The sequence below is a fragment of the Salvia miltiorrhiza genome, chromosome 4, assembly GCF_028751815.1.
Source record: "Salvia miltiorrhiza cultivar Shanhuang (shh) chromosome 4, IMPLAD_Smil_shh, whole genome shotgun sequence".
Lineage (NCBI taxonomy): Eukaryota > Viridiplantae > Streptophyta > Magnoliopsida > Lamiales > Lamiaceae > Salvia > Salvia miltiorrhiza.
This window is the reverse complement of record NC_080390.1, coordinates 31,204,122-31,227,934: the sequence shown is the minus strand read 5'-3', so window position 1 is coordinate 31,227,934 and position 23,813 is coordinate 31,204,122. Positions and strand designations below refer to the sequence as shown.

The 23,813-nt window shown below is 40.7% G+C and overlaps 2 protein-coding genes across 3 annotated transcripts; one reads left to right on the top strand and one right to left on the bottom strand.

Annotated features, from left to right (window-relative positions):
* Positions 1-2,729: 2,729 nt before the first annotated feature.
* LOC131019921 (glycine cleavage system H protein 3, mitochondrial-like) lies at positions 2,730-4,132 on the top strand. Its single transcript, XM_057948547.1, has 4 exons — positions 2,730-3,136; positions 3,211-3,299; positions 3,624-3,794; positions 3,880-4,132. Exons 1-4 carry the CDS (start codon positions 3,034-3,036, stop codon positions 4,006-4,008), a joined length of 492 nt encoding a protein of 163 aa, XP_057804530.1. The 5' UTR covers positions 2,730-3,033; the 3' UTR covers positions 4,009-4,132.
* Positions 4,133-7,171: 3,039 nt separating this feature from the next.
* Positions 7,172-9,132, bottom strand: LOC131019909 (protein RETICULATA-RELATED 3, chloroplastic-like). Of its 2 annotated transcripts, none has more exons than XM_057948533.1 (2): positions 8,978-9,132; positions 7,172-8,597 (listed from the first exon to the last, which is right to left on the bottom strand). In XM_057948533.1, exon 2 carries the CDS (start codon positions 8,531-8,533, stop codon positions 7,457-7,459), a length of 1,077 nt encoding a protein of 358 aa, XP_057804516.1. In that variant the 5' UTR covers positions 8,534-8,597; positions 8,978-9,132; the 3' UTR covers positions 7,172-7,456. The 2 variants fall into 2 exon arrangements, with proteins under 2 accessions (XP_057804516.1, XP_057804517.1); XM_057948534.1 differs by having other exon boundaries at positions 8,824-8,980.
* Positions 9,133-23,813: the final 14,681 nt, after the last annotated feature.

The window sequence follows — 23,813 nt, the reverse complement described above, 5'->3', positions numbered from 1 at the left end:
TGCTTGTAAGGATAAAAGATTAAAGTGGATGGTGGGACCATTTCTATAAAAGGAAAGTGATATACTCTTTGCGGACGCCCGATATAGTAAAAATGGTCCACTTTTGGCGGACGGAGGGAGTATTATATAATTTTCAATCTATCTATGACCCGTGACCCATGACTCGCACCCAACCCACCATGACCCACGCCTTGCACCCCCTAACCTGTCTCTTCGGTGAGACTGAGTGTACTCAAGACCAACTCTTTACTGTAATTTAACTATCATGATATCGTAACAAATGTCATTATTTCCAATGCACAAAAACTCTTATACAAACGTTCATATGAGTATTCTATTAAACGACATTTATAAGTGTTGTATTGAAGTGTGTAGTAGAATACATACAAGTATTCTATTAGAGTATGTGTGTGTTCGTATCATACGGACATCTGTACGAAAGACATACTCATTCTAATTTATGAAGCGGTCTTGTGTGCAACATGTTGCACCATGCAACACGGTTGGCCCGTGACCCGAACTCGAAGTCCCGACCCGGACCCTTTCCCCACCCTAAACCCTAATATCAGCCCTATCTCTCCCTCTCTCTCAAAACAGATGGTTCCTCACTTCTTTTCCAAATCTATGTCGCCGCCTTCCTCTCGGGCCGGCAAGCCACCACTATGAGGCGTTGCTCCGCCTCAGTCACACCTCTCTCTCCCTCTCTCTCTCTCTCTTTCTCTCTTCTTCAGTATATCAATTTCAGGTTGACGGCGAGCTCGATTGGGGAGGCCGGTAATCTCTACACGGAGAAAGTCGTTGTGTTGAATAATGGCAACAACAGAAGTAAGATTGGTTTCGATTTATTTGTTGATGTTACATTTGTTTAGTCAAATATGTGTAGCAAGAGAGAGTGAGAGCGAGATTGAGATTAAAGGAAACTTGATGAACATTGTTGTTGGGGTCGGCGAGGGTTAGACGTCGAGCGTGGTATGAGATGGCCTTGACGAGAAAATCTATGTTACCATGAAAACGGATGGCTAGTTTGGTTATAAGGATTTCATGAGAGAGGCCGCATCGAGGCGCGCGGATGCCGAAGATTTGAAAGGGGGGTCGGATTTCAAGAGAGAGAAGGCTTCATTTTGTTGCTTTGCAGGAGGTTGAAGAAGGTGTTGTTAGACTCCATACAAGGATAGTACAATATGATTAAAGCATCCATGGATGAGATGAGTATGGAAGCCTCAAGTTTTCCACTTATCTTTTTTGGGTCAAGTATCAAATACACCCCTAACATTGAGACCCTTTTTACGCCTGGCACCCTAAACTAGACTTGGGTTCAATTAATCTCGTGGAGTCTTAAATTGTGTTCAATTAACCCCTCTGCCCTAACAGTTGTTTAACTCTGTTAAGTATATATTTTAATTTTTTTTATTTTATTGGTGGTGGAACCCACGCCTTTCTTCTTCGCCAAGCTCGCCGGAAATACGCCTGAAATACGCTCGGCGGCGGATCTGCGACAGCCATGTAAGCAGTGGAAGAAATCACTATCATTTGATTAGATTTCTTTTATTTGTTGACATTCATAAACGCAAGAAGTACTTATTCGCTCAATCGAAATTCAAAGTAGTGATCCACGACGGTGGAGCTCAATGAGGCGTCACATTCAAGCATCGAGAGAAACTGCGGCTTATCGAGGATGATAACGGGGATAAAGATCTGCGGGAGCTTCGTGGAAATTTCGGAGGCGACGAAGGCAACGGTGGGTCGGCTGAGGCGAATTTGGTGGGCGAGGTCGGCGGGGGAGAAGATGAAGGCGGCGTCATTGTTGGAGTGAAGGGGTTTGAATTAGGCGAAGTAGGTGAGGCGACGGGAGGTGGCGGTGTCGATGAGGAAGGGTGTGGTGGATGTGGCGGTTGAGTGGAGGAGAGAGAGGGAGTATTGGGAGATGGAGAGGTGCTGAGACGGCAGGGCGAAGGCTGTGGTATGTTTTGGTTTGTGTTCAGAAGCTATTTTGGGGATTGATGGAGCTTGTTTCCGCCATGGGAATGAGCTTTCAGCTGATGACAGTGTTGGCACAGTGTTGCTCTGCCTAGGACGCCTGGTTCAGCTACTGTCACAGTCGTTGAAAATTCTCCGCCAAACGTGTTTCCAACGATCTTGGCGAAGAAGAAATGTGTGGGTCCCACCACCAATGAAATAAATAAAAAGATTAAAATACTTAACGGAGTTAAACAGCCGTTAGGACAAAGGGGTTAATTGAACTTAATTTAAGACTTCAGGGGATTAATTGAACCCAAGTCTAATTTAAGGTGTCAAATGTGAAAATGGTGTCAATGTTAGGGGTGTCTTTAATACTTAACCCAATTAGAGAATCTAAGAGATACGATAATGAGCATTATAAATTGAAGATGATGCAACAACCTTATATGCATTGTGGTCCAATATAAAAAATTTATAGGCTAGCCCATACTAACAAATGAATCTTTAGGTGCAGTCGAATAGGATTATTCCGTTATTGAATCTATGAAGGATTAACTAAAAAATGGCCATTGTATTTCACATCCCACAAACAAATGAATTAACATTGTAAAAATTTCAAATCAAACAAAAAGAATTGAACAAAAAAAATTAAAAACCAATACAAGGTTATTGTATGTTTTAGTGGGATAATAACAGAACCATCACATCTCATTTTCTACACAAAGTTTGAAATACTATTTATACAAACATACTGAAAACATCAAAATACTGAATTTTGTTTTAAAAAAGTATTCGACCATACCTTAATCTATGCACATCTCTCTTAAAGAAAACACAAATTCATTTTTGATGAAATAACATTTTGAAATTGTAATATCAAATAGTAACAATAAACAATATGATTTTTATCGAAACCAACTGGTGTGCGTGAGTCTGAGTTCCAAGGATGAGGCTTTTATTTTCCACCATTCATCAAAGATAATAAACTATTATATTGTAACCCCTCTTCTCTTCCTGCTTTTTTGCACTCAAAACACACACTGAGAGAGGCTGAAGAAGATACACTGAAACAAAATGGCACTAAGAATGTGGGCTTCTTCTACAGCAAATGCTCTGAGACTCTCAACTTGTGCTTCTAAATCTCCTGCCTTTTCTCTCTCTAGAGCCTTTTCAACTGGTAAGAAACCAACTCATGCTTTCTTCTTTTCCATTTTTTTTGTAATTTTTGAATGTATGCTGATTTGATTACAGTTCTGGAGGATTTGAAGTATGCTTCTTCGCATGAATGGGTGAAGCATGATGGCCCTGTGGCCACCATCGGAATCACAGACCATGCTCAGGTTTTCTCTCTCTCTCTCAATCAGAATATATGCTGTTTATGTAATGGAAGATTAGATCTCATAGAGTTTAATTACGCTAAAAGATTAAATCTACCTAAGGGAATGATACATATATGATCCATCTCTACACGATGTCTAATAATTAGCGTACATGTGTAAGAATATCAATGTGGAAAAAAAATGGATGTACTTAGCATAATAGTAACCATTTTGAATTTGAATTTAGGATAAGGTGCTATTGATAGCTGTTTTAATTAAAATAATTTATATGCCCCAAAACTAGTTATCTGAATGCTGAATAGCAATATATCCGATTTTATTCAGGACCATTTAGGAGAAGTGGTGTTTGTGGAGCTGCCGGAAGCGGGGAAGGAAGTGAAACAAGGCAGCGGTTTCGGAGCGGTGGAGAGTGTTAAGGCTACGAGTGATGTGAACTCTCCGATCTCCGGCGAGGTGGTTGAGGTCAACACCAAGCTAACGGAGTCTCCGGGACTGGTATTAATTTTCATATTAAGTAGAATATATATAGATATATGATAATGCTACTATACATTGATTGTGTTGTGTGTTTGGCATGAAGATTAATACAAGCCCATATGAAGAGGGGTGGATGATCAAGGTGAAGCCAACCAATCCTTCCGACCTTGCAAACTTGATGGGATCCAAAGAGTACACCAAATTCTGTGAAGAAGAAGATGCTGCTCACTAATCATATCTCCACATCATTTTTGTTTTTTTTACTTCTTTTTCAATCTTCTCTTTTCTCTTTACGGTGTCAAAAAACTGAATTTCATTTCAGTATATTAATCAAGTTCCGGTTAATTGATTATTAACCACTCGCCTATCTTATTTTCCATATTTATGGAAACTATTCTACCTTTTTCTTTTAAGTTTTAATTTTGCCTCCTGTTACTTTATGAAATTGTTTTTATATTTCTTGCGTCTTTCATTAGTTACAAAACGAACAGTTCGTGAGTTATTTTTAGTTTTACTATTTAATTAAAATAGCAAAAAAACCAATTCATATTTTCTTAAATTAGAAATATTCTCAAATAATATAGTTAAATAGTAGAAAAGGTTAATTTATATTTTCTAAAATTAGAAATTACATTATCCAATAATATAGTACTATAAAATTCACCAGCTCTTTTAATCAATATAGTATAATTCAATGAAGTTGAGTTTAATATTAATTTATAATTGGATGAACAATATTATATATTTAGTTAAAATTTTCATCAAAATACTATATATTTTGGTGAAAATTTTATACTCTATAAAGAGTTTTAGAAACTTTTAATATATATATATATACATAAAAGAGACAAATTAATTATATATATATATATATATTACTAATTATTAATATAATTTTAGTTCATCATTATTAATGATGATATGAATGAAATTTTGGTTGATTTTTTTTTTACAATTAATTTAAGTTATATATATATATAGGAGAGTTCAAATGAAAACATTCACTTAGGGTGTGTTCTCTTTGGTTGTAAATTTATCATGGGAAAATGAAGGATAAACAAAATTTCATCCTTTAAATCCTTCATTTCTTTTCCCACATTTCCTACTTGACCATTACTCATTCCATTTAAACAGTGAAATTTTGTTTATCCCTCATTTTTCCATGATAAATTTACAACCAAAGAGAACGTACAATGTGTTAACTAGGAACCAATATAAGCCATTTATTTTAAAAAATCTATGGACAAGATTAATTTATAATAATAGCCTATAAAACTTAATAACTAATTAAATATTTCCTACGCTTTTTTTTGGGATCTTTCAACAAACCGTCCCTTATTCAGTGGGATCATTTAGATCATAATATTAGTTTAATAAAGACTAATAATTGTGTTAAATTATCTTATTCTCTCTCTCTCTCTCATTTGTTTCATAATTACGGTTGAATACATTATCTCTCTCTCCATCTCTATATATTTATGAACGGGTATTGATAGTTAAGGATAACAACAAATTAAAATCCATATAAAAAAAAGACATCATATATCAACGGAATCTCTTTGCATAAATACTAAAACATTAATTGCTAAGTATCTGATTTGTAATTGCTAATTGCGTCACAATTTAATGCTAAATACTTTCTAATCATCTAGATTTTAATTATTAACATTTGTAAATTGTATAATAAGATTCTACTTACGTATTTATGCAGCCATCTAATCTCTCTCTCTCTCTAGAACTTGCAGAATATTTTTTAAATTCATAGGAATGGAATTAACCAAGGAATCAAAATTCTATCCCTTTGGTATTCCTTGTGCATATCAAGCATAGAAATCACCAAGGATTGTCATTCCATTCCATTCTATCATATCAATCACCTACTAAAAGAGTGAAGGAAAATAAAGAGACTCGTGAAGATAGAGATAGCATCAGGTATATGTGACATTGTTGAGTGAATAGTGGCAGCCAGTGTTGAGAGGAGCTAAAATATAATTCTTTCAATATCCAACTCTTGGATGAACAAAGAAGTTATTCTAGCTAGTATTGGTTACTATATTCATTATTATGATAAAAGAACTTTTTCAGCTCTAGGAGCAGATATTTTAACAGACAAAGTGGGCACATCTTCAAACACCTTAGAATGAAGGGAAAAGACAAATGCAACCACTAGTACAGGTACAGGAGATATAAATATTAAGAGTTAAGTTGGCTGATCTATTTACAAAATAATTTTCCCCAGTTATAGGGAGAACGAGGAATATTCCAATACATCAATTATCTGCAAGAAGGCAGTGAAAAAAGTAGAAAATATAGAAGATGAGGGAGCAATTTACAAAACTAACACGACTCTGATCTTTACCCAGCCAGAACATGCTGTCCAATGAAATCTCAGGTACATCTGCTATTAGCTAAATTACATAATTAACTTCTTTATTGCACAAAGCTTCAGATAGCAAGGTGTGGAAAATAAATATTTATGCTGTTTATCCAAGATAACTCCAGTAGGCAACATGACGACATCAGCACTCATTTCAAAAAGAGGATGAGCAATATTAGCATACACAGGAAACTCTTGGAATGCAGTGTTGTGCATCAAAAGAAAATACAGGTAGCTAGCTGAGAGAATAACATGGTTAGCTCATCACATTACAAATGAGAATGAACATAGAGATAGAGAACAAAAAACACTACAGGCCATGCTTTGCATTCTTCCTTAGGATATTCAACCAACTAATATGCAGTTAAAAAATAAAGAACATATAAACATGCATATAAGTTAGACACATAAAAGCTATAACTAGTTTTTTTTTTTCTTAAGAAAGGTGTCTTATATAACATGAAAGGCAGAACAATCATATAGGGGGGGGGGGGTCCATAATTATATAAATTAATTGGAATACACTGATCATTGTACATACCAATAAGCTTGTAATACGCTCTATACATCAATGAGCATTACTCTGCCATTTCATGGATTTACGGCGGCGGTGGAACCATCTTCACGTGGAGCAGTATCAAGAAGTGTACTTTGGCTAAGCGTTGCGTTTTGAGCAGCTGTACTGACACCTCTCAAATGGATAGGTTGCAGAACTTTACAAAACATTTCCTCAAATGTATTGCATCAGTTTCTTCAACAAAATATCAACTGCATTTTCCTTTTCTACTTCACTAACAAAATACAATCTACCTAGAATTGCAGCAATTGCCAGAAATAAAATGAAATACCATAAAATTGCCAAACACTCTGATGCCAAATCAGGAGCAAACACCCAAATCTGCAAATTTGAACTACCTACACATAAATTTATTTATAATAAGCTAAAGAGATGCTTCATGTAGAAATAAAAATGAGATGCTAAAGATGAATGAAAGCTCCATCCAAACTTGCATCGGAATTGACATAGAAACAACCATCAAAACCATATCTTTATTTCTTAGTTCTTGAAGTTCCTAAAGCAAGACGATTGTACAAAAAAGGGAACTAATTTAAGAGAACAGACCAAGTAATTTTAGTCACCTACATCATTTGGATAAAACTAGCATATGATTTCAAGCAAAGCAGCACACTGACTGGATAATCACGATTATAACGAAAACACAAGCATGCATCCAGTCAATCATAAGTCAGGAGAAGAAACCCAGAATTTGAGATTAAGGGTGACACCATCTCCAAAGGGCAATCATTTTGAGGTGGACTCCCTAACTAGGAACTCGTCCGATTCAGCCTCGCTAACCAGTTTCTCCCTCTCATCAGCCTTCCCTCCATCGACACTCTGTGACCCTGTCAACCTGGCCAAGACTACAAAAGACATCCCTCCAAGAATGTTGTTCAAGCATCTCAAACCAACCACGGAGGTCTTGAAAAGAACAGGCGAAACTCCCTTGGCTAACAAAAACTCGATCCCATTCAAGGTTTGGTATCTGAGATTGCTGCTGACACCCATGTGGATTGCCCAAGTGACGGCATTCAAAACTGTCGGTGGAGCTTTGTTTGGCGTCTCAAAACTAGGATCCATCTTCTTCCTCATCTTGATCAACCCATTGGAGAGAGCAGTGCCAACAAGTCCAGCTGCAAACCCAACAGCTGCAAATAGAGTGCCTTTGTACACAAAAGTCCCCAACCTACTCAACACGCTATAAGCCCCGGGTTCAAACATATGGCTCGTTGGAGAACTGGCGAAAATGCCGGGTAAAGATATGCTTGCAGAGGACATGGTCGGGGCCAAGAGATACATAAGCACGAAATTCATGATGGAACCAACAACAAGCGTAGAAAACACGAAGTCCAGCTCATTGAGGCCAAAATTCGGGCGCGAAGCCATGTCTCCTAAACAGCAAGCACTAACACCCACCAACTCTTCCATGAGAACTTTGAAGGGGAACTGCGGATCAGCAGCAACCCTCGATCTCCATCCATTGAGAAAAGCCCCAATAGGTCCAAAACTATCCGATGAAGATTTGGATTCATCGGAATCTCCTCCACCACCACTCCACCCTCCATTTCCACCATCATCTCCACCACTACCTCGTCCAACGCCGATATCTCCACCGCCTCCAGCACATGGTAATTGAAATTTACTTTGTAGATCAAGACTCCCCATTAAATTTCCACTGCATTTCAATGAAGGAAAGAAGACAGAACTCGCGGAAGTATTATCGGCGAATATTGGGGCAAAACTGGCAAACTCACGACCACAGCTGGGGCGGCTGTAGTGGCACGCAAGTGGGGAGAAGCGAAGCTGAGCCATCGCCGCCATCAATACTCACTTAAAAAACTGCTAAACAGATCAATGAGATCACTCGTCTAACCGCAAATCGTATCTGAAAACAGTAGAAACAAAGCAAATCTCAGAACGCAGGTAGAAAAACAGATTACGGCAAAAATCCAGCAAAAACCGATGCAGTCAAGACAAGATCTTTAGCAGAGAAATGCATGCGCAAAGACACATAAAGCGGAGATCATCAGCTTAGATCTCTTAAACCCTAATTTAGACAGACATAAAATCGATTCAAGCAGCACCGAGAATCTTACGCTGCGCCAACTTACTCGAAGTGAAAAAAACAAAAAACAAAATCTTATGAAGTGACATCACAATCGCACGAAATAGATAATATGAATCAAAGCTAAGTAAAAAATTGTCAACAAAATAATGTGCTACTTGCAAAACAAATGGGAAATAGGGAAAAATTATGAATGGAACCTCGCATCAAGGTAGCAGAGGTGTATAGTGCATCACTTGTTGAGAGAGGAGTTGGTGTGACTTATTTATATAGCGGCCGGCACTCTTGGTCCTGGGCCCCGCCCTCTCACCTAAATGCTAAGCGGTCCGCACTTCCGTCTAGATTCGAACACGTAATGCGCCGGTTTTATGCTCTCTTGAACCAGACCGATTAGTTACCAACCCATACCACCGGTTTCGCATAGAAGGTGGTTTCCCATTTGTACCATCAGCTTCTGCATTGTTTCACGTTTCCATTGGCCGTGTTTGATTTATTAGTCATGTTATGGCAATTTACGCCAACTCAAGGAAACGACAAGGGCGGCTGGTGTTACGGTATATTAGAATTGTGTTTGATAGGAAATGGTAAAAGGGTTAAATAATTTTAATACCCACTTTCATAATATATCTATCAAATCTATCTAGTCTTATAAAATATTTATGAAAAATACCCACTTCATAGTGAAATACCATTCCTACCCTTATACTATATCTCTCTTAATCCTTCATCTTATACATTAATCCGCGCTTTCAAAATTGGTATCAGAGCGAGTTTTTATGGAGGAATTATATTATATTTAATTTATTTTATAATTAACCTATGTGGGAGGAGACTCTATTAAAAAATTATGGATCCGAACGATTGTCCGAGATGTGTACCATACAGGAATTCTCTCCAACATCTAGAGAGAGAAACTACTCGTCTACTAGACGATCTCAACTAGAACAATCGAGCCCTCGTGACCAATATTCGGCGAGGAGAAGATGTTGAGAATATTCGTGATATCATCACAGGTATTCAATCATACCATGAACATCTCATGGGAATCGCCGCTACCAGAATGGCGATTGAACGAACCAAAGAGGAAGCCCATCAGACACACGACTGATGGAACAGAAGGACAAGGCGGGAGCTGTCTACCCAAAGTACCAGCCTATCAAGCCGGATTATTCCGTAAATATTGAATTACGGGAAATCCAAAAGACGGTGGAATATTATGGCAACAAGCTATATGATCTACCACTGGAGATGAGCCGGATATCGATGAAACAAGAAGAAATCTTAATCCTCTTGCGAGATATCAAGAGAAAGGTGGAGGAGATCGAAAGGCGAAAACCATGTTCCGAAAAAATTTGGAATACATGGTCCAAAGATCAGACGTATCCTCTACCGGTTGATGCAGCACCCAAAAAGCTGCAGACGGAAGAAATAGCCCGATTCTTGAGAGGGAAAAATCATGAATAACCTCGAAAGAATCAGACTAGAAGATCTACAAGAATTAGCAGAATCATTTGCTAATCTGAAAATGGTTGATCTAAATATGAACCAAGGAGGTTTCGAGCCCAAAGTCGAAATCCCACGAGAAGAGCCACCTACATCTTCTAGGAGGGCTGAAGTTTGTGACGAAGCAGGTAGCCTCCAACGAACCAGAAGGCGGCGCATACTACAGGAAACACCTGTAGGAAAGGCCATACTCGAGCCAATCCATCCATATGGGTTAGTTCTCAATATTGACGAAGCAAGCTTCAAAAGTTGGGAATCACTCATTGATGAATGGGCATCAGCAATGAAGATCGTGGTTGCCACCGTAAAGTATGATAAAAATGAATTTATCAAAATCTTCGAGGCAAGTTTTGCGGGAATGACAAAACAGTTTTGGGATAACATCAAAACTCACGAGAAGAACGAGCTGTTTGCCAAAGAATCGCCATGGGAGATTCTTGAAAAAGCAACAGAATACCTCAAAGTTCACTTTCTTGGAATGGGATTCTTTGAAGGTGCAGGAGAAGAAAAGCGTATCAAATATCAACAAGCACTCTATAGCTTGAGATTGGTAGTTCTGGAGCCAAAAGCTCTCGACGAATTTCTACGCTTATATGCCATATATACACATATGGGGCTGGTGGATGATCAGATCGCTATGGATCTCTTCTTTCTGAAGTTTCCAAGTCCATGGAGAGAAATGTTCATCAACGATTACAAGTCACCTGGAGCATTCCCCCTCGATAGTACATCAAGGAGAATGTCCTATGTCCATAAGAAGCTGTCAAAATAGCGTCAGCAGGCAAAAGACCAGAGAAATCTCAAGAAATTGAGAAAAATCAACAAAGAAACTCCTTTGATCTGCGACAATATTGATCTACCAACAGAAATAGGTGGAGAATTATTGTATTAAAGGAAGAAGACAAAGAAACATAGGTACCAACCCTATGGAAGAGAACCAAGAACCAGGCGAGGTTCTTGGAGACCCATGACTATGTGGTCCAAACAAAAGGCCCGATCTTACAAGACAGGGCAACGGAGCGGACCATCAAGGAGCCGGTTTTCATCTCAAAAGCGAATCCCGGCGAGAAAAACTTTCAGACGTACCCAGGCCAAATCAAATGAAAGTTTCAAAGATTGCAACTGTTGGACGTGCGGTGCAAAGGGGCATATTTCTACCTACTGCCCCGACAACGAGAAAAAAGGGATGAGGAGATTCGAATCGACACCGGATATCGAAATGCCATCTACAACCAAGAACTGATGCCAGTATATAGGTTCGAAGATATATCATCTGATGAGAGTATATACGAGCAGGAAGAAGTCTTTAGCTCTGAAGATTCGGATACGACCTATGGATCATCCGGAGACGAGTCAGACTAAGGAGGATGACCAGGTTACTCACCTTCAGAAGGAGGATCAGGAAGGATTTACCAGCCATTTCCTGATTCCCCAAGAAAAAGTGGTGGAAAAGCTCGTGAAAAAACTCAAGGACAAAACCATGGATATACAAACATTCCAAGGGTTTTCAAGCGGAAGAATGGATCAAGTTATACAAAGATTGAGTCCATTCAAAAGGAAGTATCATGTCTTCTTCGGAACCACAAGTCGAGAGTTGGCGCTTCCAATTGAAATAACAAGCAACCAAGTGGAGATCCAATTAGTCCCAGCCGAAGATGTGCAGAGGGATCTCACAAAAATGAAGCCAGAAGTCGCTAAAACAATGAAATGGATTCATATTGGGGCAATCCAATTGGTAATCAAGTCCGGACTTAAACCAGGGACGGACACACCAATTGATATTGCAATTTGTGACAAGAGGGTCACAAATACGAAAGATTCAGTACTGGGAGCCTTCTTAGGCAATCTCTACGCCAAGAAGATTATAACTGAATTATATCCACAGATCGCTTATAATCTTCAAGATTCATCCTTCAGTCGAGCCCTAACACTCTACCAGGACTACAAGAGGAAGGATCTATTAACAGGAGGAAATAGGCCATACTCAATTACATATCAAGTCTCGTATGCCCTATCAAATTCCCACCATACGGATTTATTTCTGGGAAAGAATTTTATTGAGGTCCCCGAAATATTCAAAGAAGTGGCCAAGGCGGTAAGCCTTGACCGAGTTGAAATTCCCATAATAAGGGAAATCGACATCCAAGTTGGAGATAAGCAGGTGCTGAAACATAATCAAAATCTCAGATTGGGAGCACCAAGCCTATCATTCCAAGGAGATAGGCTGACCTCAAAGCCTTTAGAAAGGAGTTTCTCTCACTCTTACGAGAGAAAGACGATCCAGGAAACATCAGCTCTAGGCATAAGGGTGAAACTCAAATGCCCTGAAGGATGGAGAAATGTTTCCACCAAGATTGATACAACCGAAAGAAAAAATCAATTTCCTTGCAATACGTTGTATTATTTGGCAAATCCAGAAAGCAATCGATATATCGGAATTCTGGAAATTGGAAGCTTTGAGATCCAGATCGAAGGCAAAGCCGGACAAGAAGCTGACGTCCTAATCTTAGGACGAAATTTCCTTGACAATTATCAACCATGGTCAAGGAAAGCAAGTGGAGTGGAGATCACAATCGATGATAAACGTTTGCTGATCCAATGACGAGTCCATTCTCGATCTACATCTCTGTAGGGATGTTATACGAGAAGTTCAAAGTAGAATATTTTGCTGCTTATATTGATTCATGAGCACGAATCTGTACAGCAAAACGAGGAGTCATTCCAACAGAAGTGGAAGAAGAACTGCCTCGAATTACGGGAAAGGATTTCTCAAAGAAGATATTACTCTTATCAAAAGGAGTAAAACAGACAGAAATATTGATCGGCGGAGCAGGACAAACCCCTTGGTACAAGGTCAAGACTCCACCTATCTATTTCCATGATACAGGAGCAGATATTTTGTTTGGAAACAATTTTCTGCAAACCTTCAAAAGATATACACAGGACAATGAATCTAGAAGGCTTGTGTTCACAACCAATTGTGACCATAAAATCATTGTGCAAAGGCTCGAAGGAGCTTTTAATCGTTCAATGCCAGTCAAATTTCACAGCAAGCGTGGTGATGATGGTAGACTCCGGAGACCACAAATGAAGGATCAACGGAGATTCAGAGATGTGCTGCTCAAATGCAGAACCGAGGGATTTCCAGATCTCTCGGAGGAAGAAACACAGATCCTCAAAGTTTCTTTGATATCACATAAAGATATTAAGGAAGAAGAACAGGTGTCCATAGCCGATGTCAAAAGGAGAATCCAGAAGTGTTATCACGAGGATCCTTTGGCGTGGTGGGACAAGAACCAACTCAAAGCCACCTTGAAAGTTAAAACTGGAAAGGAGCATGAGTTCGTAAGATTCAGACCTATCCCAATGAACACTCAAGATCAGTAGGATATGAGGAGTATAATCAAGGAACACAAAGATTTGAAGTTAATCGAACCAGGAAACTCGCCTTACAGCAGTCCTGGATTTCTGGTGAGAAATCATGGGGAGATCAAGCGAGGAAAACCAAGATTGGTCATTAATTACAAATGGATTAATGACATTCTTGAGTTTGACGGATACTTTATCACAAGCAGAGAACACCTTATCAACTGCATCAGAAGTGCAAAGGTATTCTCAAAGTTTGATTGCAAATCAGGGTTTTACCAGATTCGCATGGAGGAAGGGAGTAAGAAGTTCACATCCTTCTCAACTCCATAAGGACACTATGTCTGGAATGTCATGCCAATGGGGCTAGCCAATGCGCCTCAGATATTCCAAAGGAAGATGGATAATCTTTTCAAAGATTATTCTTCATTCATGTTTGTTTATATTGATGATATCCTTATTGCATCAAAAAACATTCATGAACATGTCAGGCATCTGGAAATCTTTGCGGAGGTTTGTCAGCAGGAAGGACTAGTGCTGTCTGAAAAGAAGGCAGTCATTGCAACCCAGAAGATGGAGTTTCTGGGAATTGAGATCGATGAGTCTGGGATAATTCTACAAGATCATATTGTGGAAAAGGTCCAGAACTTTCCAGAAAATCTCAAAGAAAAGAAGCAGCTTCAAAGCTTTCTTGGGGTTGTTAACTTTGCAGGGATGTACATCAAAAACCTTGCAGAGCATAGGAAAATCTTCAGTCCACTACTGAAGAAAGATGTTCCATTCATATGGAAGGAGGAGCATCGCGAGGGGATGAAAAGGCTAAAAGAGATTTGCAAAAATCTCCCAAAGCTTTCAATACCACAAGATGAGGATGAACTAGTCCTATACACGGATGCGAGTGATTTTTGGTGGGCGGTCGTGCTCACTAAAATCACCCCTTATAGAGAAGAACCATGCAGATACTGTAGTGGTCTCTTTTCCGATAGTGAGGCTGTGCGATGGCACATCAACGAGAAGGAGTTCTATGCAGTCAGAAAGGCGTTCAAAAAATGGCCGCTATTCTTACTAGCAAAGAAATTTGTTTTGAAAGTCGATAACACTAACGTTAAAGCTTTCTTAACCAAGAAAATAGAATCTAAACCTGAAAAGGATAGATTACTTAGATGGCAAGCTGAATGCCAATATTATGATTTTAATATTGTCATTTTGAAATCTGATGATAATGTTTTTGCAGATTTCTTAACAAGGGATGGAGCCAACTGAGGTTGACGCCATCATCATAAACCAGAGGCAGCTCCTAGAAAACATGGAGATCCTACAACAAGAATGGCAAGAGTGCGTACTCCATGCCAAACAAGTCGGACGGATACAATCGGCTGATGAAGCCAAAGTGTCTGACCGTATACGAGAATGTCTTAAGGAGATGATAAATCTTCATGAGGCAATCCACAGGCCGCCCCTGCGCGGGATTAGGGCTTCCCTGATCGAAGCAGGCATTACCGTACCGGACGGATTACAGGTAGCAGGGGATTCAAGTACCCCTAGCACAAGTTCTGAGGCTAAGGTGTCAAAATCGGATCCTCAAGAAAAAGATGTTGCTAAGGCTTCACCGCCCGAACCAACATGTCAACCCTTCACCTCTGGGGAAAAAGAGAGAGAGATCAGCCTTAGGCTGATGACGGGAAAATCTAAGGTTGATATTAATTTTGTTGAAATGTCTCCTTCTTGGTAGCTGTACCAGAGCAGATGGGAGAAACTCAACACAAGGAAAGGCATTAACCCGGGAAACTGCCAGGTTGATGTCGGAGGAAAATATCCACGGGTATGGATGAGCACCGGCGCCCATCCACAGGATGTTAAATAATGGTATGAGTTTGGAGCTATGGCTTCAGTTTATACCATATCTCCAGCATTCACCGAAATTAAGGGTCTACCAAAATGGATCCAAGAAACGGTGTATGATGCTTGGGCAAACAACGAGTCCCTCAAACAAGGGGATGTTTTGGAGCTATACTTCTTCAGTGCAGCACCAGAACCAGCAGGGAAAGGGAACCATGAAGCTTTCCATTTCATAAAGCTTCGAAGACCCGACAATCAGGCCTTGAACTAAATTAAGGTCCCTGATTATCAGTCCTCAATCGTCGCCACATACAAGGAGGATCAAATCTCCACTAGACGAGCATGGGGATTGTGGGTCTGTCTCACGGAGATGGACAAAGTCAAGTCTAGATATAAGTTATTCCAGAATTCAAGTCTGGGATCGTTCCTGTTAAACACTATGACAGGAACCACCACCAAATTTGCCGAGAAGGCATTTGAAGAGAAAAGACTAACACTCTGGCAAAATAAGATCGTAGGGAGCAAGAAGAATCGTCGCAAGCTCTGCAATATGGCTCACTTGGGTCATTGGAACGAGCATATCTGTGTGGAATGTTCAACGCAGAAGGAACTGGAGTTTGGAAAGGGTTTTCTCCCGAAACCTGATCGAAGGAGATTCCGATCTGATGAACATGAGGAGCACAAAACTCCATGTGGAAGAGCATCTCGGGCACCAAAAAAGTAAGATGCCTGACAGAGAAAAGAGAGTCATGTGACTTACAACAGGAATCCCACTCACCAAAAAGAAAAAGACAAAGGTGAGTGGGTTATCATGCAAACAGACAACTCACCAAAAGCTGAAGTGAGTGGAGGATAAAAGCAGCAGGCCCCTTCTACAACCATTATCAGCTGAATAATGGAGTAAGGCACCACGGAGGCATGTGAAGGCATAGCTGGTGTCGGCAATTATTGCTGACAAAAGAAGGTGGAGGTCACCATCCAAGTTAGCTGGCCACGAGGAAGGAATCCAATGCCAACTACCAAGCAATTATAGAGAGCATCAGACCTCTATAAAAACCCCGAGCTCTGGAGAGGAAGAGACATCGAAAAATCATCACAACTCCACACAACACACTCTCTCTCTAGAAATTATCTTTGTAATTTTAAATTTCTGTTTTCAAAGTTTTTCATTTTAGTTTTAGTTCTTTTAATTTTATGTACACAAGTATTAGCTACTAATGAGTAGCTAGACAAGTTTGTCTCCTCCCTGAGGGAGATTTTTATGAAATAAATTAAATATTTTATAATTCCTCTATAAACGTTTTGTTTTTGCTCAACTTTTCGGGTGAGTAGAAAATTTTCTTTCATTTATCAACAAAGTATTGAACGTCGGAACTTAGTAAAGGAGGAAGGTTGCAACCATCTCTTGCGAGTGCGTGGTTGGACGAAGCCTGGAGGGCAGATGGTCCATAAAACGCGACTAGAACTGACTCCTGAAGAAGACTGATTTATTCTTAATTGTTCTAATTTTAGGGGTTTACATGTGCATATTTCAAGTTTAATTTTCTGGAAATTGGTGCCTTTTATGGTTTGTTTTATGCTTTGCAGGAGATTTAGGTTTTATAGATGGAAGAGTGCAATTTTGGAGATTTTGGGTTGAGAATGAGATTTTTAAGCATACTCTGGTGTACAGAGCTGAAAAGCCCGTGTACAGAGCTGAAAAGCCCACGCCAGAGCTGAGCGCAGAAATGCCAGAGCCAGAGTTGACCATCTCCAGAGCTGAACTTCCCTATACAGAGCTAAAATCTCCAAAGCAGAACAAACGTTTCAGAGCAGAGCTGACTTCCAGCTCTGTCATGTCTTTCCAGAGCTGACGCACCAGAGTTCGCTTAAGTTCCAGAGCAGAGTGACGATTCTCGCCAGAGCTAAATTTCCAGAGCTGACTTCCAGCTCTGTCATGACCGCCAGAGCTGACTTCAAGCTCTGCCATGATCGCCAAAGTAAATTTGACAGAGCAGAGCTAAAGATCGACAGAGTCAACTATGCAGAGCTGACTTTTCAGCTCTGCACTTTTCAGAGCTCGCAATGCCAGAGCTGACTTTCAGCTCTGCACTTACCTCTCCAGAGCCGAGTTTCCAGAGTTCGCATATGCTGCCAGAGCTGCGATTTTCACCAGAGTTGAGGTGTTTTGCAGAGTGCGTCTTACACGATTTTATTGCCTTTAGAGTTCTACTTTGCATGGAAACTTTCATGGTGGTCAAGAAGAATTTGAAGTCTATAAATAGGGCTTAGTTTTTCATTGTAAAAATAATCCCTTGCCCTAGTTTTTGACGCCTTTGAGATCTTCTTCCGTTGGCAGCCGAAACTTAGGATTTATTTGCTTTCTTAGTGCTTTCATAGTGTTCGAATTTTCATTGTTCTTAGTTAGGTTTCGATTTGTTTAGTTTTTATTCTTGGCTTGTGATTGAGTGACACAATTACACGTTCAAGACGTTTACGGTATTTTGCAATTCAATTCAATTTGTTTAATCATGTTTATGTTTTTCGTTCATGTTTATGCTTTCTTTTTAATTATACAATTTAAATTATGCACTTTAGTTTCACGCCTAGATTAGTTGGTTTTTAATTTACAAGTATTTAATTTTTTAAGTTAGGTTTAATTTAAGTTGTTTAAATTATTGCCTAGATTAAGTTTAAATTCAAGTCAAGTTTAATTTAAGTTTAAGTTTAAGTTCAAGTTTAGTTTTTCAAATCAACTCTTTACTGCTTCCTTTACTGTTTTCCCGCGATACAATTAGAAGCCCTTAAAGATCTTCCTTGAGAGATGACACTGGGTCAACTTACCATCGTAGGATGCCCTTGTTCTATTGCAAGTCAACTTAGAGGTGTTTCTAGTTGAGTCAAAGACCATTCGACGAAAGGTATAATGTTGATTTATGTTTAGAATTATTTTGAATTGTTACGGAAGCATGTTGGGCCTGATAAGTCTTCATCGACTATTTCCAATTTGAACATGGAATTGTATTATGATGAATTATTAGAGGATTTGTTAAAGGGTAGTTTTGTCATTAATTATGTGTTGGATATGTTTGATATGTGTTTTATGAAAGTGGGTATTTTTAATAGATAAGTTATAGAGGTGGGTATTTTAAATTTTGACCCATGTTAAAATCGTGTACCACGGTTTATGCGTTTGATAGAGCATGAGTGAATCGTTATTATAAAATAAATAGTCGAATATACCCCCAATATTTTTTAGAAATTCCAGGCGTGACTTAATTATTGCAGAAAAAAATTGGGGGTTTACTCCCTCCAAATCGCAGAACTCACTTCATGAATCTCCAAACGATGAAAGCCCAGATAAAAAGTTTCAATTTGAGCATAACGCATGTGGGGGAATTTGAGCTTATTGTCTTTCCATCAATGCACACAACAAGGTGTATCTATCAAAATTCATTAATTCGGTATTCTGCAAAGGCATGTCTGCCATGTACACATCTTCGTTGCATCCTAGACTCAAGGGAACAGCTATCTGGCTAGAATCCTATTCTTGATCCTCAAGATTTGAAGATGGGAGATTGATGAGGATAGAGGTTTGTGGCTGCCTCCACTTCCTGATCTTATACTGTTGTCCGACCGAAGGAGAAGGGGCGGCGGCGATTCTCGTTGTTCGTCGTTGGAATAGAGAGGGAGATGGGGGCTGTTGACGGTGAGATCACACAGGAGGCAGCGATCTTGTTGACTGCTGGCAGTTCAGCGAGAGGAAGAGAGGAAGGTGCGGCCGGTGGAGGTCGAAAGACCTCTGCTAATCGTACGGTGACAGAGCGACGGCGACGCGAATTCACGTCGAGCTGCTGCCCATCGGAGAAGAGAGCGGCCGTGAAATTTAGGGATGAGGGTTCCTGAAATTGGGGAATTCTGGAGGACTAACAAATTGAAGGTCAGGGTAGGGGAATGAGTGGAGTCGGGGCTAGAGAATGGTGGCAGCAGCGGCCGGCGCTGCATGTGCAGCGGGGCCGCAGCCGTTCACGGCGAAGAGAGAGAGAATGGGAAGGGACGAGATGGAAGAGAGAAGGAGGGAGACGAGAAAAGGAGGGGTTGGCTGTTGATGGCGATCCTCGGCGGCGAGAGAGCTTGCCGGATTCAATGAGGAAGATGAGAATGAGGAGAGATTCATGTTGCAGAGAGAGATCGAGAGCATCTTCGGAGACGGAGACAGGGGGTGTCTAGTAGTGGTCACCGCCCCCCTCAAAATTTAAAATTTTTCTATGTATATATATGCATAAATATATAAATGTTTATTTAAATATATATGTGTATACAATTTTTTTAGTGGCCTATTCTATAATTGAGCCCAATATAATTTCTACTTAAAATCCAATTTAATAAGTTGAACTAAACAAAATTCATTTAATAAAATATAGTGAAACTTGGTTATACAAAAATTGATTTGCTTGTTAAGGGACGGCGGCCGCCGTGGGTGCCCTTCGCTGCTCACTCCAAGGAATTTCACGGCGCGCGCCGTGGACGGCGGCGGCCGTGAGCTCAGACTCCCAAACAGCTCCAAACGATGCCAAAACGCTCGGTAACTCCCGATTCTTGCACACGACAGTAGCACACCCAAATAGTCATCGAGCACGTGAAAAATAGCACGAAGCATGCTCGAATGCACAGCAAAAAGACTCACAAATTCATCACAAAATAGGGCTAAACATGCCCAGAACCCGATCTTGACTCAACTGATGGCATTATTGTTTGTTTGATCATACTACCGATTGTTTCTTTTAATCTTCATTTTGCTGTTGGACTGAAAAAGTATAGCATGCTGTGTGTTTTCGTTTTTTTTATGTTTTGTGAGTCTGTTTCGTCCGTGTTTGTGCTTGGGCAAAATCATGCATGCACGCTTGAGGACAATCGTGTTTAAAGTGTGTGCGTGTGATGAGCCCAGGTTTGTGCTCTGTTTTTGTGTCTGTTTTAGGTCTATGTCGAGTTTTTTTCTTTTTGTTTGTGTCGTTTGGTCGCCTGGGAGGGCGTAGTTCCGTGGCAGGACCAGCTTGTGGGCAAGAGGTGCTCCAGGGGTCGAAACTGCTGTCACCTTTCGTGAAAGAGGTATGCGCCGAAAGCAAAGAGGAATGGAGGCAAAACCAACCCTTATGCCCATAAGTACCGCACGAAAGCTGGCAGGCAAGAGGATTCCAAGGCAAGGGAAGAAGACGGAGGCACAACAGGCGGGCGAGAGAGGACTGCAAGTGGGAGTTCGATATGGGCCAAAGGCGGCAGCTATCCAAAAGAGACCGATGAGGCCAAACCACCGCCTTATCCAAAAGAAAACAAATCTTCATGAAGATTAGGTCTGAAAAGGGATAAGCATCTCCATGCTTGCATGGATCCGGCCGCACCTCATGGGCTGGGCCTTCGTTGCCCTAATCACTCCTATAAATACCCGAAGAGCTTCTAAAGCTGGGGGTGCTGAAAAACCGTCCTGTTGTGCAGTATTTGTGAAGTCGAAGCTAGCCCAGGCTGTGGGCATAATCTAGTACTTTTACGTTTCATGTTTTGCACGGCACTTTTGGCCGTAGGTACTTATATTTCCCTTTAAGAAATTTCAATTTCAGTTATGTTTTTCTTTATATCTTTTGCTCGTGTTATTTACTTTATGGTTGGCTAAGTTTTATATTCTGGTTTGGGCAAGATGATCTAAGCATGAACGCTTAACTCGAGAGGTCTAATTTGGGCATAACAACTGTACGAGCATATTCCCGATACACTAGGTTTGATTCAAAAAAGGTTGTGACAACTTGGTTAGTTAATTGATCACTAGTTAACTAGGAAGTTCTGACCACAAGTAATGATTTGGGCATAAGGCGAGTTGCCATCGACCTCCAAAATAGTACAACTGGTGTTGGAGCTGTGACTGCTGTGAAATATCGGCGTAAGAGTCAAGTAGGTCTATCTAAATCTTAAAGCATTCTAGGCAAAGCACAACTAGCGATAGGCCATCGCAGAGAGCGTGGATGTTGCCCGGGTTAGTTGATTTCCATTAGCTGACCCTTCTAAGGGATCATAAACTGAAAGGATAGATTGGGCAAGGGATTGTTGCGTGCATGACAAGTGACAATAGGGGCGCAACAATTCTTATGCCTATAACCACTGGTATGCGAGTATAGTAATTATCTTTGCACCAATGATCGAGTGTCTAGTTCATGTTTAATGATTCAAACCCAAGTCAGAATTGTTTTGTTATTTGATTCATTTACCTTTGTTATTTCAGTTTAGTTGGAAATCCTGTTCTGCCCATAAGCACGTTGTGGTCAGAACACTGCAGAATACAAATCCTTTTTAGTGACACCTTTGCAGGAGAAGTTACTGCTCAGTTCCCTGTGGATTCGACTATGGACTTACCACTAGCTAGTCTAGTTGTGGGCACAGGATATTTTATTTGCACAAAGCTCAAACGACAGCTTCGTCAGTGGTGCTTGTGACCTTTGTGCCCTGGCCTGCTAGAGGAATATTCCAACTCCCGTCCCTCTGATTTCTCTGTGTAATGTGATCTCTCTGACCGATGGGACTTCTCTGCCCTGTACGATTTCTCTGGCCTATGTGATCTCTCTGACCTCTGCATCCTCTCATTTCTCTTAGAATTTTCCCTCAGAGTATCCTCCAAATCCTTGAGCTGGTTTTTCAGATGTGACACTTGGTTTTTCAGTCTGGCATTCTCCCTTGGCCTCTCCTCCTCAAACATGGGAGTGACAGAACGGCTGTCGGATTCATCGACTCCCTCCTTCCGGACAACACTGCTGAGTCTGACACGGCTCCCCTCTGGCCTTCTCTCTGGTTCCTTCTCACCAGGGAACCTCTGGGCCTCCCTAGGTAACACAGCCTGTTTGTTGATAGGCTGGTCATTGACCTCCACAGCAGTAGGAGGCAGAATTTCGGCGCCCTGTGGGTTGGGCATTCCCGTCAGGGGAGTGGAGACGGGGACAACTGAGAGTAGCGGGGCCCCTACGCTCGGCGCACGGCAGCGTAGTTGAGCAGAGCCATCATCTGCTCCGCCAACACAAGATTCAACGGTCCACCACCAGACGTAGGGACGAAGCTTGGTAGTTCTGACCCGGGGGCCATCAGAGCAGATCTCTAAGGCACGGTGTTCTGACCCGACAGCGGGGTAGCTGAGACGTTGTGAAAGCCCGACGGTGCAGTGAAGACGGCGCTGGCCGGCAACCCGTTAAACAGCGAAGCGAGAACCTCAGTAGTGTGGGTGGCAGAGCCAAGCCCAGCGTTGTCGAACTCATTTTCCAGAGTGCGGCGAGCATCAGAAGAATCCATGGTACCTACATGTTAAAAAATGTGAGAAAAGAGCTTAAGTAAAATAGATCGGACCATCCCTTGGCGTAAGAAGTCCCAATATAAGATGTTCCGAACACTAGCGTGAAAGCCATTACGGATCCCCTAAAAGATGTTCCCATGCACCGGGAAATAAACCCAGGACATGGATTTAAACATAAACAGAGAGAGCGATGGAGATTTCCCATAGATTCGACGTTAAGCTCAAGCGACGAGAACATATTACCCGGTGAATTAACCATGAAAACCCAAAAACACAAAAACAGAGCACCAATCAACAGATCGTTAGCGAAATACGTTAGATTCGTAAGCAAAATAGGCGATAAGCAAGAAAACATCTTAGCCGCATACAACTATCACAACAAACTGTAAAATAATTGCTGAAACCACACCCAATTTTTTCGATCTCACCCATTTCCCGACATGCACATGCATAAAAACTAGAAACAACCATCGATCTTAGCAGTGCGCGGACAAATTGGACGGATAATTGGACTGGTTGCCCCAAAATCACCTGGGCTTTGAAAACAACGAAACAATTAAGGTCTGCGCACACAGATTCGCCCGCGATTGCAGATCTGCATGCGCAGGTGGCTGAACCTCACGCCTTAACTCATTTTTCCCACAGACGGCGCCAGCTGGTGAAGTGTAAATGAACGGGTGTACGATTAATCGATGGATTGTTATTAATAATAATAGTATTAATAATAAAGATAAAAGGAAAATACTATAGCCCTGTTTAGCACAGCGCTGGTTCATATTTCAGTCCTCGTCAATATATATATATATATATATATATATATATATGGTGAAGTATAAATGAACGGATGTATAATTAATCGGTGGGTTGTTGTTGAATCGTAAAATATACCTAGTGTTCGATCGGAGAAGACGGAAAAGAGTAGTTAGATTTGAGAGCACGAGAACAGTATTGCAGTATTCGAGAGTAAAAGATAGCGTGGTCTGCAAAATGCATGTACATGGGTATTTATAGATTTACAAGCC

Bases quoted from the DNA above. Each gene is read 5' to 3' on its own strand.
- LOC131019909 (XM_057948533.1), bottom strand. From the start codon at position 8,533: ATGGCGGCGATGGCTCAGCTTCGCTTCTCCCCACTTGCGTGCCACTAC.
- LOC131019921 (XM_057948547.1), top strand. From the start codon at position 3,034: ATGGCACTAAGAATGTGGGCTTCTTCTACAGCAAATGCTCTGAGACTC. The intron at 3,137-3,210 runs GTAAGAAACCAA...ATTTGATTACAG, and splicing joins CTCTAGAGCCTTTTCAACTG to TTCTGGAGGATTTGAAGTAT. The intron at 3,300-3,623 runs GTTTTCTCTCTC...GATTTTATTCAG, and splicing joins GAATCACAGACCATGCTCAG to GACCATTTAGGAGAAGTGGT.